Source organism: Dreissena polymorpha, chromosome 2 (genome assembly GCF_020536995.1).
Source record: "Dreissena polymorpha isolate Duluth1 chromosome 2, UMN_Dpol_1.0, whole genome shotgun sequence".
Classification (NCBI taxonomy): domain Eukaryota; kingdom Metazoa; phylum Mollusca; class Bivalvia; order Myida; family Dreissenidae; genus Dreissena; species Dreissena polymorpha.
This window is the reverse complement of record NC_068356.1, coordinates 140,828,631-140,844,231: the sequence shown is the minus strand read 5'-3', so window position 1 is coordinate 140,844,231 and position 15,601 is coordinate 140,828,631. Positions and strand designations below refer to the sequence as shown.

The window sequence follows — 15,601 nt, the reverse complement described above, 5'->3', positions numbered from 1 at the left end:
AAAAATTCTTCACAATGGCGACCTATGTAAAAGACCGAGCCAGTCCGATTGAGTAAGATAAATTTTCTTAATCGGCATACCTCGCTGAGTATCACTGATAAAGGTAAAGGCAGCTTGGTTCCCGTCATCTCTCAATTTTATCGAGAGGTTCGGAACAGGAACCAGACACGAAACTGCCAGGTGGCACTTCACACGCTGTGTCGCTGGGAAAACCCCAAATGTAGTTATTTTAGATTTGATCGAGAATGTAACCCGCCACCCAGTTTCGCTGAATGGGTCAAGTTCCCCTCGGGTACTACTTCCCCGAATCCCCATTTTTTTCGTACCCAACAATTTTCGTACCCATCTTTTTTCGTAATTATTTTTTGTTCGTACCCAATTTTTTGTTCGTACCCAATTGTTTTTCGTACCCAAATATTTTTCGTACTCATTCTTTTTCGTTCCAATTTTTTACGTACCCGAAATTTTTTTCGTACTAAAATTTTTTTCGTACCCAATTTTTTTTTCGTACGCAATTTTTTTTCGTTCCCATATGTTTTTGGCATAATTTTTTCGTACCCAAAATTTTCGTAACCAATTTTGTTTCCTACCCACATACATAATTGTGGTGATGTAGATAAACTTAAATTGATGCTTTTATATCCATCCTCTTCAAAACCATCGTCACACCAGTACTGTCAGTACTTTGCTTGTCTATGTTCATAACTGCATAACGTAGGCATCATCTAAAATATTGTTGTCAACTCGTTTTGCTTAATATCCAACATACATTCTGATATAACTATCATTATCATTTGTTGTAGATTATTTTTAAATTAAGAAAACACGTTTAACACTTAACCAAACACCTTTTTCTCATTGCTAAATTTAATTAATGTTTCGCCTTAACTGCATGATACACACAAATACTGCTATTATCGTCTAAGATAATTATCAAGACAAACCCCATTTAACCCATTTATGCCCAGTGGACTCTCCCATCCTTCTAAATTGGATCAATTTATTTCCAAAATTAGGGATGTCTAGTATATTTATTTCTATCTTTAGAATATTTCTTACATAAATTACTTTAAGCAAACAGCGCAGACCCTGATGAGACGCCGCATCATGCGGCGGCTCATCTGGGTCTACGCTCTTTGTCAAAGTCTTTTTCTAGACGCTAGGCATAAATGGGTTAAATAAACTCTGGTTGAATCATGGACTTAAAACTCTAAAAAGTAGGATAACCGACACACATTCCTTGTTAACCAAAAAGATGGCAACAGATACTTGCAAAACACGCGTGATACGTGAGACTTGATTGGTCAGTTGGTGCCATTCCTACACAAATAACATAATGTTCAAACGCCGTATATTCAACTTGGCGCCAGAAATAAAATGGAACAACAAACCCGCACGTGTCATTTACGCGTAGAGGATTTCTTGATCGTGAGAGTTCGCGTCCGTTTCAAAATCCGGTGATATAAGAACTAAATAAAAAAAAATATTTACAATAAGATTGTAGGGTTAGGGTTAGATTCGCTCTGTGAAAAAGGGGGTTTAATGCATGTGCGTGAAGTGTCGTCCTGGATTAGCCTGTGAAGTCCGCACAGGCTAATCAAGGAAGACAATGTCCTCCTTATCTGGATTTCCGTCCAGAAGAGTCTTCCTTCAAACGAAAAAATACCAAATACAATAGAAACAGAAAGTTTCGTACCTAATTAGATTGTGCTTACTGCAAATGTTAATATGGAATGACATGTTACGCATGTGCATTAAACCCCCTTTTCCCAGAGCGTGTCTCACACATATATTTCCACACAATTTTATTATGTTTAAGTTTTTATAACATCAAACGCTTCGTATAATTCAAGTTTATAAATTAAAGACGCTCTGAAAAAAAAAATCAGGGATAAATACACGTGACGTCATCACATGTTAAGCAGGGACGTCACTTTCAGCCTTTGTGGTATTTTTTCCTTTCAAGGATGTATCTTTAAAGCAAAGTTCGAGTCAAGGCGGAGTATGAAGTCAATGATTAGTCTGTGCGGACTAAACAGAAATGCATTTAGGCCCATTTTCACAGAGTGAGGATCATATATAAAAGTTCTGGAATGCATATGGCATATGAACGTAAAAGTGTTTCTTAATTTGTTATGCCGATTTACTAATACTATTTTAAGTTAGTTCCCTTTAGAAGAAAAAATACTTTAATTTGAAGACCAGAGCGTTGCCCATGTAAGCAATAGTAAACCTGTTTGTTAAACAAGTGAAGTTTGAATAAACAACAATAAAAACATAGTTTAATTTAAAAAAAATGCATATGTGTTCCTATCCGTAAGTCACTTAAATATTTTGTTTAGAGGCTTCCGTGAATCAAATACATCGAGTTATTTCCCTTTTTAATGGTCTTTCTTGTTCATCTTTGTTCAATAAATAATCGATCTAAGCTGCGAAGAAAATCACATCGTTTTTCAGCAGTGTGCTCTAGTGTTCAAATGACCATCGTCTGCATACTTAATTAATCGTCAGCGCAAAACAGGCTGTATACATATTTATCGATATTGTAACAAAACGGCACTTAATTAAAACGCTTTTAAATTATTAAACTGTTGGTCGTTTCAATGATGAAATAATGAATGTTTAATAGCATATTAATAAATCGAAACACAGCGTGTTGCAAAAATTAATTACTTGTTTCATTTGTGCATTGAATAACCCTAAGTGCAGTTTATTGTCAGAGTGATACGTGCGTCGCATCCAGTGGATGTATGTGAACATTAAATAACGACGTAATAATGTTAATAGATTTTATTAGCGCAATCAAACAGCATTCCAAAGGGAGCCATTGTTTTTTGTTAAAAGGAACTTCTCACGTTTGTTAAAGTCACGCTAAAATATGCTTGTAAAATGAGTGGTCTATGTTTAAGGAAGCAATCGTACAGTCTTTTCCAATTGGATGTTAAAAAATTTCTATGGAGATTTACACGTATTTTCAGTTCTAACATTTTATTTGTTTACTTTGTATGATATTTACTACGCCCTGATATATTCTCTTCGGTCATAATTAATATCTGAGAGTTAATTAGCCGTTCATAAAAAATTACATAATTTATCTCTAGCGAAATGTAATGAGTTTACAGTAAGTTCGTTATAGATGTAAAAATGCATAAATTGCATCAACTTAGAACGGGTGATCTTGAATTTACCAAGCAACACGCTGTCAAATAAATCTAATCCTTTCAGTGCGGGAACCGAATTTTGAAGGCCTTTGCAAACAGTTTGGATCCAGATGAGACGCCACAAAACGTGGCGTCTCATCAGGATCCAAACTGTTTGCTATTCTGATAGTGTTCTTTGAAAAAAATCGAAGAAAATGCTAATTTTAGAAATTCAGCAGAAGACATTTTAGCAGACGACAAATTTCCCAGCATGCAAAGGGCTAATGATCTCTGTGCACAAATAAAAGTATTACATTTTTTAATACCCATATCAACCACAAGTTTTTTCAACAGGCTGTTTTAAGTATGAACTCAAAACCTGTGAGAAAGTTTTAAACAGAGTTTTTTTTAAAGCATCCAACCGTGTCTATCACTTACAATCGATGAATTACCCACTTAAATGGCGGGATGTTGTATGACATCTCGCCTGAATCGAAGGATTGTCTACCAACAAATTGTACACGCCATTGTATCCTGACCTGAGGTCAATATACATGCCTAATATCTAAGATGTCCGAGTTTCGGATATTGAAGTAAGAACTTAAGTTTCTGTCGATTTACATTTGTGGTAATTTAAAAGTAGTCAGTAAAACAGGTTACGCACACAAGTATGGATGAATTTCTTATAAAATTCTCTAAAACTATTGCTTGTATAAACAAGAGCACCGCATAACGGCTGCCAACGCTCGGCTGCGAAAGCTTGTCAATTTTTTTAAGAGGTCACAGTGAAGTTGACCTTTGACTTAGTGACCCAAAACTGGGTGTGGCGTGTAGAAATCATTAAGGTGCATCTACATATGACGTTTCAAAGTTGTAGGTGGAAGCACTTTGCTTTTAGAGCCAATGTTAAGGTTTTAGCACGACGCCTACGGCGGACGGCTGACGGCAAACGGCGTACGGCGGTCGACACGACGAGCTGGCTATGACAATAACTCGGGTTTTCTCCGAAAGTAGCCGAGCTAAAAAAACACACTGATTTTATTATCTATTTTTAAATTCAACGTGGTTGATTTACCTTCTACACATCTCCGCTCTGCGCACGCGTCTATTGCGCAACACCGCAAGTTGCGCGCGCACTGTGATGAAGTGTCGGTGCACGTCTGAGTATTGATGCAAGTGACGTCACTGGTAGAAGATGGCGGACAATTTCCTAAAATATCTGAAAAAAAACAAGAAACTTATTTTTAGTTAAAATAGATTCGGCAACTATTTTGCAACAGTTAGAGACAACGACATTAATCTTATTTTAAAAGTTGGCAATCGGCTAATGAACAACAATTTGCTGATCCGCGTATCATAAAACTTTCGGGGCAGGAGATAGTCGCTGATGTTTCATAGCGTTTTTGTACCGATAAAACACAACAATACGAAAAATAAAATGTCCAAGAGATAGGCTCAAGTTCCGTCGAGGTCAAAACGTAATTAACCCATTTATGCCTAGTGGACTCCCCCATCCTTCTAAGTTGGATCAATTTATTTCCAAAATTAGGGATGTCTTGTATATTTATTTCTTTATTTAGAACAATTCTTACAGAATTTCCTTTAAGCAAACAGCGTAGACCCAGATGAGACGCCGCATCATGCGGCGTATCATCTGGGTTTACGGTGTTTGCAGTGTCCTTTTTTCAGGACGCTAGTCATGAATGGGTTAAACACACGACAGGTCAAAGTAGTTATACACAGAGGTATACAATTAAAAGTTCGTACTCACGTTTGCGCCTTACTTATACTTTGGGGCATAAATCTATGTGTGTATGCATCATTTAAAAAGAGAATGACGAAATTCAAAAATGAACCTATTGTCTATTTAGCAAATATATGCATTGTTATATTACCGGATAGCTAAAAATACACAAAAGTCTTCATAATTTCCAGAATGCAATCACAATCTTCAAACTATGTGTAATTTTACAATTATAAAAAAATCAAAGTATTGAAATCATTGAAACTCTTGCTCATTCAAACATAATGAGTCTATATGTAAAACCTATGTTATTTAACCGCATTCAATTCTATATACAAGCAAGGGGTTCATTACCCGACAGAAATCTTATTACTAAATCAATATTGGTGTTATTCAACATGTTCTCATTTTAAGCCCTCCTTCTGACCTGGAATAAAAATACGAAGCTTGAAATTGAATTCATGGGCATGCAAATACCTGACAAAATCTCATAAACATGTTTTTGTTAAATTATATTGATCTCTTTTGATCGCATTAAGTGACTAAAATATCAAGGATGGGCGTAAATGAATTGCAAATATGTTCCGATTTTTATTAACGCTGAATTAAAATCAAATTACTCCAAGCATTTCATTCTTTAGGCGCGCATTCAATAAATGCCACAAAAGAATGCGTCTTATTCAATGCTCCATGGTTAACAGATTTCTTTTTGAAATGGTTCCAATCCTAATAAACACTGAACACACTTTTATTCTTGAATGGAATTAATCGAATCCGATGAAGCGAGGAACGGTTAAGGTATTTTAAATGTTATACGAGGTGAAACATAATAAAATATTTGCGGTTAACTACTTTATAGGAGCGTAGTACTACGCAAGTTTTTAACCTTTGAACAAAAGTACGAAAGGCACGTGAAAAAGCAATTGACAAACATCAAGTCTTGCGATATAAAATATTTACAAAGAATATTAAACCGTCCAATAGGTTTATATTTGCATTCCACCTTAAGAGTGCATGTAAAATAAGTGTACGTTGTAAAACGTAAATACAGTTTTGAATAAAAATATTATTATGACCAGTGGCAAATTGTAAAACGCAATATGACATCACACGTAAATGAGGCACCATTGGGGAAAATTGGGCTTAATGCCCCGATCGCTTCAACTTCACAGGCTAATCTGGGAAGACTTATTACGCACGTGTCTTAAGCTACGTTTTCCCAAAGCGACTGTCAAATTTAAAATCAACACGAAATTTTAAATGCATCAATTATGATTTGCTCGATGCACTATGGATACGCATCGAATTGATTTGATAAAAAGTATTAACCACAGTTCACGCCCTAATTCGTGCAAATGATTACCACATTTTATGTACATGTCTAAGTTCATTTACATCAGTATGTTCATAATTGTGTTGATGCATTACTCGATCATACAATTAATTATTTGTTAGTTGTTGTTTTTTAATATACGATTGATATATGTTTATATAAAGATTCTATACAACAGGTTATTCATATTAAGGCACGATAATTGTTTTGTTTTGTTGTTCCAAACAACTGCTAACAAGGATATAGTGTTGTTTAAAATAAGAATATATATGCTTAAGTCGCAAAAGCAATAGATGGTATGTTATACTTGTACGATTCATTGGCCCGTTGTATAACTATAAAAGTCCAAACGTAGATCGATTTCAATGTCAACAATAAAGTCTGTTGATGTGACTTTGTTAAGTGTTCATAGATAAAATCCATGCAAGTATCAAAGTTTTGTAGAAAGCATTATTGATGATTAATGAAATCCGTCATTTTTTTTAAGCATCACTTTAGACGTTCTGAATTAATTTGAGTTAACAAATATGTAATTGTCAAGTTTAAAAAGAGGTCAGATGCTGCTGCTATTTTGCTAGTGTTCAAAGACACCATCCATCCAAGTGTCAGAGCGGTGAAGCAAGCAGTATTAATGAAAGACGGAACTTTTCATTTTAGTTAACCTCGAACGGACGGACGGTCGTTAAAACGTATAGGCCAGTAGTTATATGCTTCCCGGCATCTACAAATGCTTTTCGCAAAATTAATGTCAGTTATTGACAGAAATGTTTAATCATTTGTATAACATTTCTGTACTAAACGGCCCGGTGATAATGTATTATGTAATCCGCGATATTTTATAAGAGAGATGAGCATGCATTGTTAGTTAAATCCCTATTACCACATGAATCATTTCGCCCACATATTGTTTTATTTATCAAAAAGGCGTGGCAAACAAGCTGTTGTAGAAGTTGGTTGTCTTCGATTGTTTATTAAAAGCTGTCGCCCATGTTTATGTCAATTAGCTGAATTGTGTGAATGACAGTCATTGCAATTTCAGCAAGCATACGCAATATCAATTATCGTGAGATTTATAAAACTATCATTTAAATGACAAAACTCACTGCTAACGTTTACATGCATTTATATTCACCATTGTAGGCTAGAAGCTTTATTGTAAGCTTTATTGCTGAACATATGTTGCTGTTGTTGTTTAGCTTAAGTGAGTACGTTGCACTCTCCAATAATGTCCTTAGATGTACACCACACTAAGTCCTTGTCCGATGAAAACGGGGCTTAATGCATGTACATGTAATGTCGTCCCAGAGAAGTTATCAGCGACAACACTTTTCGCTTTTTTTATATTTAATTATCTTGAAGAAAATCCAGATTCGGCGGGAAGTGTCGTCCCTGATCAGCAAGCACGGACTGCACACGCTATATCTTGAACGACTCTGTACGCACATGAATAAAGCTGAACGACTCTGTACGCACATGAATAAAGCTGAACGACTCTTTACGCACATGAATAAAGCTCTGTACGCACATGAATAAAGCTGAACGACTCTGTACGCACATGAATAAAGCTGAACGACTCTGTACGCACATGAATAAAGCTGAACGACTCTGTACGCACATGAATAAAGCTCTGTTTGAACGACTCTGTACGCACACGAATAAAGCTCTGTTTTTCAGTGCGAGGCTCTACGACTCTGTACGCACATGAATAAAGCTCTGTTTTTCAGTGCGAGGCTCTACGACTCTGTACGCACATGAATAAAGCTCTGTTTTTCAGTGCGAGGCTCTTATATGAGCAAGATTAGTTCTTCTCTGACCCCACCCAACACAAGGGACATGACAGAACAAGGAATGACAATCAAATTTAACATTATGCTTCCGCCATAAATTAAGTCATAAAAATAAATTATTAAAACTCTAACCGCCCAGTTGTTGTCCTGACCTGGCGCGAATTTAGGTCACTGAGTGTTGGAATGTGACCAAACGGAAGATTCGCCTTAAAACTTCAATAGATGTCCGAAGACATGAGGATGTGACGAGACGATTTTGGCATTTTGGAATGGCAATAAATACCGATAAAAGTAAATCAAAACGCCGCCAGTCAAGGAAGGGTTTTATTATTTTTGATAAGCCTCATTTAAACATCTGAAACATGCACGTGTTAAGATGAGCTGTAGGGTATGAGGTTGATCATGATGTGTTTGTTTTTAACCCTTTGCATGCTGGGAAATTTGTCGTCTGCTTAAATGTCGTCTGCTGAATTTCTAAAATTAGCATTTTCTTCGATTTTTTTTCAAAGAATACTATCAGAATAGCAAACAGTTTGGATCCAGATGAGACGCCACGTTCTGTGGCGTCTCATCTGGATCCAAACTGTTTGCAAAGGCCTTCACAACTCAGTTCCCGCACTGTAAGGGTTAAGTTTCGAGTATGTACTTATTATCTATAAAATAACTTAATGCGTAAACAAAAAATAGCAGTGTCATTTTGAAACAGCACTCTCACATTAACATCAGCTGACTTCCCGATGATTTTATGGCGAGTTAAAATAGGATATATGCATGTGCATAGAGTGTCGCCCGCACAGGCTTATCCGGGCAACACTTTCCGCCTAGAGTTGGGCTGCGTTTAGGAGAAAAATCATTTGAACGGAAATTTTCATTCAAGTGGAAAGTGTATCCCTGATTAGCCTGTGCGGACGACACAGGATATTATTGGAAGACATTTTACGCACATTCATTAAGCTCCTTATACCGGTAATTATCATACAAAGTTATACTTCATCCCCCAACATATTTCAGTTTCATATATTAGTAACACAAAAGTATACATATTAATGCACAATGACCATATTGTTTTAATATATCGACAGTACATGTGGTAGTATATATACGGCCTGGGCGGCATCTGATCACATATAGCGTGTCTAAAGTTCTCGCAGTTCTTGCAGTGGTTTGATCGTTACAATCCGTTTTTGATTTAAAGTCTCTATAACGCTCAAAATCAACGACAATTTCGTAAAGGATTTCGTAATATAAACTTAACACCTAAATAATCAGTGTTCCTTATAGCAATAGCCACAATTTCAACGCTAGATGTGCTATGCTTACATAGATTTGTGTAGATACAAAATGCTCGTTTTTATTTATTTGTGACACAATTAATTCCATTTTAATTTCCCGCGAATAAATCTATTCATACGACACACGAACACTTATATGGTACCATGTTAGTGTTCATGTGTCGTATGAATAGATATCGTTGCGAGAAATTAAAATTGAAATAAAAATATGCAAAACAATAATAAAAACGAGCATTGTGTATCTACAAACATCTTTTTCTTCGTTTTGAAGAGACTTCCTGATTAGCCTGTGTGGACTTTCCCGGTTTATCTGGTACGACACTTTACGCGCATGCATTTAGCCAAGTTTTCCCAAACCGAGCCTCGATTATAAATATAAGCATCGAATAACCTATTAAATGAGACAAATTCGATTAATATAATTTAATTTCAAAATATTGAGCTCTTTCAGATCATAAATTGACGAGACAAAATTGTGACTGAAGGATAGACAGTGGCGCCGTTATAATGGCCGTTTTAATGGCAGATTGATCTTGATTTCCTTAATAGTGCCTTAACATAATTGCGTAAATTGGATAATATGGCTCGATAAGTGTCGAAAAACGAATAACTACTCCCTTCGTGTGTGACATTTGGGTAACACCGTGGCCATGACGTGTTTTATTCGATTCAAGGACGCCTGTACGCATATGTGAGCCTTGTTCTGGGGGTACTGGACGTATTGCAAGTGCGGAAAGTTTCATCCCGGATTAGCAGTCCGCACAGGCTAATCAAGGACGACACTTACCGTTTTTATGAAAATGTTGTCACTTAAAATTCTAAGCGAAAATCCAGTCGAGGCGGAAAGTGTCGTCGGTGATTATCCTTTGCCGACTACACAGGCTTATCTGGGACGACAATTAACGCACACTCATTAAGCCCAGTTTTCCCAAAACAATACTCGTATTGTCGTTACGAGTTTTTGTGGATCGTAGCGATACTACGCGATATTTAAGTAAGTTTGTTTTCACTGTTGTTGTTGTTGTTGTTGTTATGGTGTAGTGGTGAGGGTCGTTGTTGTTGCGGAAATGTCACTTGTGTTGTTGATAATGATGGCCTGATGATGGTAGTGATTTCTTCAATGGTGGTTTGACGCTCGTGGTGGGCCGTCATGATGTTCGTGGTGATTTTGGTGATAGTTGTTGCGGCGGCGATGGTGATGATGGTGAAAGGTAGGGGTGATAGCCCAAGCTTGACTGGCAGTAAGAATAAAAAGTTAAACGTTTCAGTAGCAACAATTAAATAGCAGTGGTAGAATTGAAAAGACATCATAGAGAGCCATCTTGTTTATCATCACATGTTGAGTACATTTTGGCCGTGCTTATTTAGAAGAGGGTGTAATGCATGTGCAGTCCGCACAGGCTAACCAGGGACGACACTTTCCGCCTTAACTGGATTTTTGCTAAGAAGAGACTTTCTTGAAACGAAAAATATCATAAAAACGAAGTGTCGTCCCTGGTTAGCCTGTGCGGACTGTAAAACACTTTCGAGCAATACAAAAGCCATGGATTATCAGCAGTCAATCCTAAATAAATATCATCAAAACACAAAACATTGAACGAAGACGGTAGCGATTGAATATATTGACCCGGGCAAAACAACGGTGTTGCCTTTTATTAGTTTTCGTTTTGTTTGTCCAGTCATTTTAACGTAAAGGAGTGTCATACACATATAATAAGTAGGGAAAGAACCCGTAAACATAATATGTAATAAACAATCCCATAAAGAACGTGATAGAATCGCCATTTCGAAATTTCTCACAATGTGATTATGAATAATTTCGTATTTTTTATGATGTCTTTCACATGATTTATGCATTTAGTCATTGGAAAAAATCGAATCGACTTAAGTTACCATTTCGGCTGTACAAATGGCAATTATCTTTACATTGTAAACAGGACATAAATTAAACACGTTTCAACGTTAATTTACTATAATATGCACGAAAGCATGCGATATGGGAATATTTCGATACGCTGAATGCCGTTGAATGCGTGTGTGCACAAGATTCGGTATTTGTTAATTTAGTAAATACTCAAATTACCGTTAGAAAAGCTCCCGTTGAGGTTTAGAATTAACAGAAAAGAACAATCCCTAATACTTAAAGGATACACAATTAAACGCATACGGAATCATACTGATTACATGTTAAGTTGGCTGTGTAGTTAAATGTTAGTATCATCTTCCACGCGCATTTACCAGAGACTGTATTCAACTATCAATTCTTAGACCTTAGTCTTTAAATAAGGAGGAAACCGTGGCGAACTGAACATGGTGTTCGTCTAGTGACCGGGAGATCACAGGTGTAATCCCCATTGTGGAAGCGTTCTCCCCGATAAAGACACCGAGTACTGGTTCCACCCAGGAAACGCACTCAATGACGTTTAAATAAGGAAAAAGGCTTTCGATGCTCTTGATCTTAAATGAACATATTAAAATTAAGTATTGGAATAAAAAGTCTAAAACAATAATGTTTTAATACGACTGTAAATATATTCGTTAATAATAGTCACTCATTTATTTCGTTACCGAATAAAGCGACTAAAACACTTTTTGATATCATATAAAGCGCTTTAAAAATTGATTTCCTTATTATGTTATTTTTTAATACGTGCCAACTTATGCATATCATGTTTAAATCTAATTATTGTTTTGCAATTACATTTCACAAATCCTTGAACAGGAAATGCACTCTTTAAGACGTATTGAAATTATCATCAAAAGAGACACATTTCATTAATAACGCAAAATAGGAAATCGTTTTTTTAAAGCTATATATGTGTAGATGAATCATTTTTATTGATATAACAAATCTTAAAAATAAAGTATATAAACACTGAAAAGCACGCAATAGGCCGTTCAAAGTACGTTATTCGTCATAATAATAATGAAATCTATTTCGGATCTCAGAATTTCTCAGGCATGAAAGCGGGAAGCGTTTGCGCACAAAAACAGACACGGCTCTTAACCTAACTATTTACATGAGGTTTGCATAAAAGCTGAACATGCATAAGATTGTTTGAATACCGGTAGAGTTAAGCATGTTTAATATGCATTACTAAACCTGAATGGTTCCTGCAACTAAAATAACTTTGAGATTCGATTCAATGTATTTGATTGTATAAAAAGCGTGACAAATGTTTCATATACAAAAAACAAAAACGAAACCGCTACTGCATTTGGAAGAATTGTGAGCTTTTTATTTCCATGTGTATTGTTTACATAATTTCATAAGAGTATTTATTATTGAACATATTGACCTCATTATGGGAACAATTTGCTTAATGCATGTGCGAAGGGTGTCGTACCAGATTAGCCTGTGCTGTCTGCATATGCTAATAAGGAACGAAGCCCTCTGCCTTACCTGAATTCTCGCTAAGAAGAGACTTCCTTTAACCGAAAAATACATCGAATGCGGAAAGTGTCCCCCTGATAAGCCTGTGTGGACTGCACACTATGCACGGGCAAACCTGCGGTGACACTTGACGCACATGCATTAAACCCGTTTTTTTTGCCCGAGCGAGGACAATATTAATGTCATTTTAAAAGATTAGTTATTATTGGAAATATAGTGTAAACCTGTCCTAGTATGGACAATTCGCCATTGGAAATATAGTGTAAACTTGTCCTAGTATGGACAGTTCGCCATTGGAAATATAGTGCAAACTTGTCCTAGTATGGACAATACGCCATTGGAAATATAGTGAAAACTTGTCCTAGTATGGACAATTCGCCATTGGAAATATAGTGTAAACTTGTCCTAGTATGGACAATTCGCCAGCTGAGCAAATGAGGGATTGCGTTACAGATAAACTTTGCCCAAGAGATATTTATATAGGGTTTTACAAAGATAGTCACTAGTAAAAAAATTATTAAAATGTTCCATTCGACAGCTTTTTTAATTTTCATGTTTTTGTAACGTTTTGGTGTGATGTAATTTTGAATATAAAGCTGTTTGATTGTTATGTCTCTTTTTTTCCTTCCTTTTTCTTTTTTGCTTAGTTATTCAATATTTTACTAGCTATGAGTATTCCAAACGTTCTGTTCTAAAATCATCGATACTACATTTTTATGTATGTTCGAACTTTTAATGAAATATCGACGTGAATTCACGCGGTGTTCAAACAATGACATTTACGGAATAAACAATGTGTTACAAATAGTTAACTATAGATATAATCAAGTCCGGTATTTCCATATCGATCATGATTATCAAATACAGCGTGTATCGCTTGTCAGCACTTTATTCAACATATCATACAAAGCTACTTAGCCACCATGTTTGCAAAGAAAATATGCGAAACAATGCGTAGAGCTATCTGAAATATGATAATGTAATTATTTGTTTGGTATCTTATACATGTATTTTTATTGTATTTATCAGGCTTTTTCCGCCCTATGCCACGGGTCCGAAATTCGGCCCCATTCCCAATGCAAATCTGGTTGTTTTTTTCCCAATTGAAAAAAAATTCCCAATTCCAAAAAAAAAAAATTTTTTTTTTTTTTTTTTTTTTTAACCTTTAAATATGTAAGTTAACCTGATCCGGTGTAGAAAATAGAAAGTATTGCATAATTTAATTATCTGTTGCATTGAATTTGTTTTTAAAAACAATAAAATATGTTAATGATTATTTAAGACTTTCCTTATTTTCCTCAAAATCCGGCGCTTCGCGCAATTTTTTTCACCTAAAAAAAGACCAGGCCTTTTCCCCAAATTCAGATTAAAAAACGTGCACTTATCACACATGTTCATAATATTTTGTAAAATTTTAATAATAAGTTATCAAAAAAGTCGTTATTTACCAGTTAACGGCTTCTTTGAAATATAAGAAACACTATGTACATGCGATAATCTTTCCCAATTGAGCAAATTTTGCGATTAATTTTTTTCCCAAAATGGGGGTTTTCACGACGCGAAATTCCCAAAATTCCAGTGTGGCGTTTTCCCAAAATGGAGCGGAAAAAGCCTGTTTATGTATAAAGTCCTGTGTTTAATTGAATGTCGCAACAGTATGTATTACATGCATTATTTTACAGTAATAATAACATAAATAGACGATACGTAAAAAATATGTGTAAAACAAACTTGTGAGCGCTATATATACGCGATTAAATTATTGTATAACTTAAGCTAAGTCTTATTTTTTTCCGCACACAGCGCCGTTGACTTGGTTCTCAAACCAGTAACAGTATTTTGTTCTTAACGAATAATAGTACACATTTCAGACCACTTTTAAATATGTCAAACAAACAAACAAAACGGACGTTTGCAAGCGAGTCTTCGCCCCTTTTTTCAAAACAATAATTAATTTTGTTTGGCAAAAGAATTCTATTTTTCAATAGACAGTATTCACTTAATTTGCCCCTTTAAGATTGTGTATATATATTTCGTGATGTGTAACCTATGACCGGTTTGTCCAGTGTGCGATTATGAGTAAAGGTTATTGTTCAAATAAAGAAATGCAATGACCTGGTCTGCTTGACAAATTCTTTTTCAGATGGTATCAGCGTATCACTGGCGTATCTCATTGCTTTTGTATATCAGTGATGAATAACCTTCAAAACAAAAGTAGGGTAACGAAAGCACTGGAGCAGTTCCGACTGTCAAAAAGGCTCTGATTTGATTTTATTAGATAAGTTGTTGTTAAACTTGTTTTTGGCTCATTTAACTCTCTGAACACAACACATTACCCCAGTACCGGTTACTTAATTTTAGATGCTGTTTCCTTATACACGCACTACGCTGGTTCAGCGTTGGTGTGGTATGATGTCGGGGAATTTATTATAGAAAGATAATTTTATTCTTATATAAATTATTTTTTGATTTATACATTTATTGCTATTCCCGACGATCTGAGAATATATTGTAATGTGTCAAGATTCAAAATAGGGTTCGCATTTTGGTTGTAAATAAAACAATAAACATCTTTTGTCGTTATGATCCGATTGTTTTTATAGGTCCGTGGTAAAAACAACACTTATTTAGAGTGGGGGAAATCATTAATTATAAAGACATAGTTAATTGTCGCATCTGTATCTGTCACTGCATACGTCGTAAAAGGTCTATATAATATAATAGTAAATCGTTAAATTATGATAAAATTATCTTGCATACTTTTTCCACGCGGTCAACCATGATAGAAACATAACAAACAATATATCTCTGTCAATATTGAGTGCTCATGACATAACAGGTTACATAACAAATCTGTTACAACTTGTGAGAGCAGACGCGCCCTCTCGTCTGACCTTTAACCTTAAAGCGC

The 15,601-nt window shown here is 35.5% G+C and overlaps 1 protein-coding gene across 1 annotated transcript in view; it reads right to left on the bottom strand.

Moving 5' to 3' along the window:
• LOC127869224 (uncharacterized) overlaps positions 1-15,601 on the bottom strand; it is a 74,490-nt gene that overhangs the window by 35,737 nt on the left and 23,152 nt on the right. Inside the window, exon 3 of the mRNA XM_052411601.1 lies at positions 4,216-4,359. Within this exon, the coding sequence (XP_052267561.1) occupies positions 4,216-4,359 (144 nt within the window). The remainder of the gene's footprint in view (positions 1-4,215; positions 4,360-15,601) is intronic.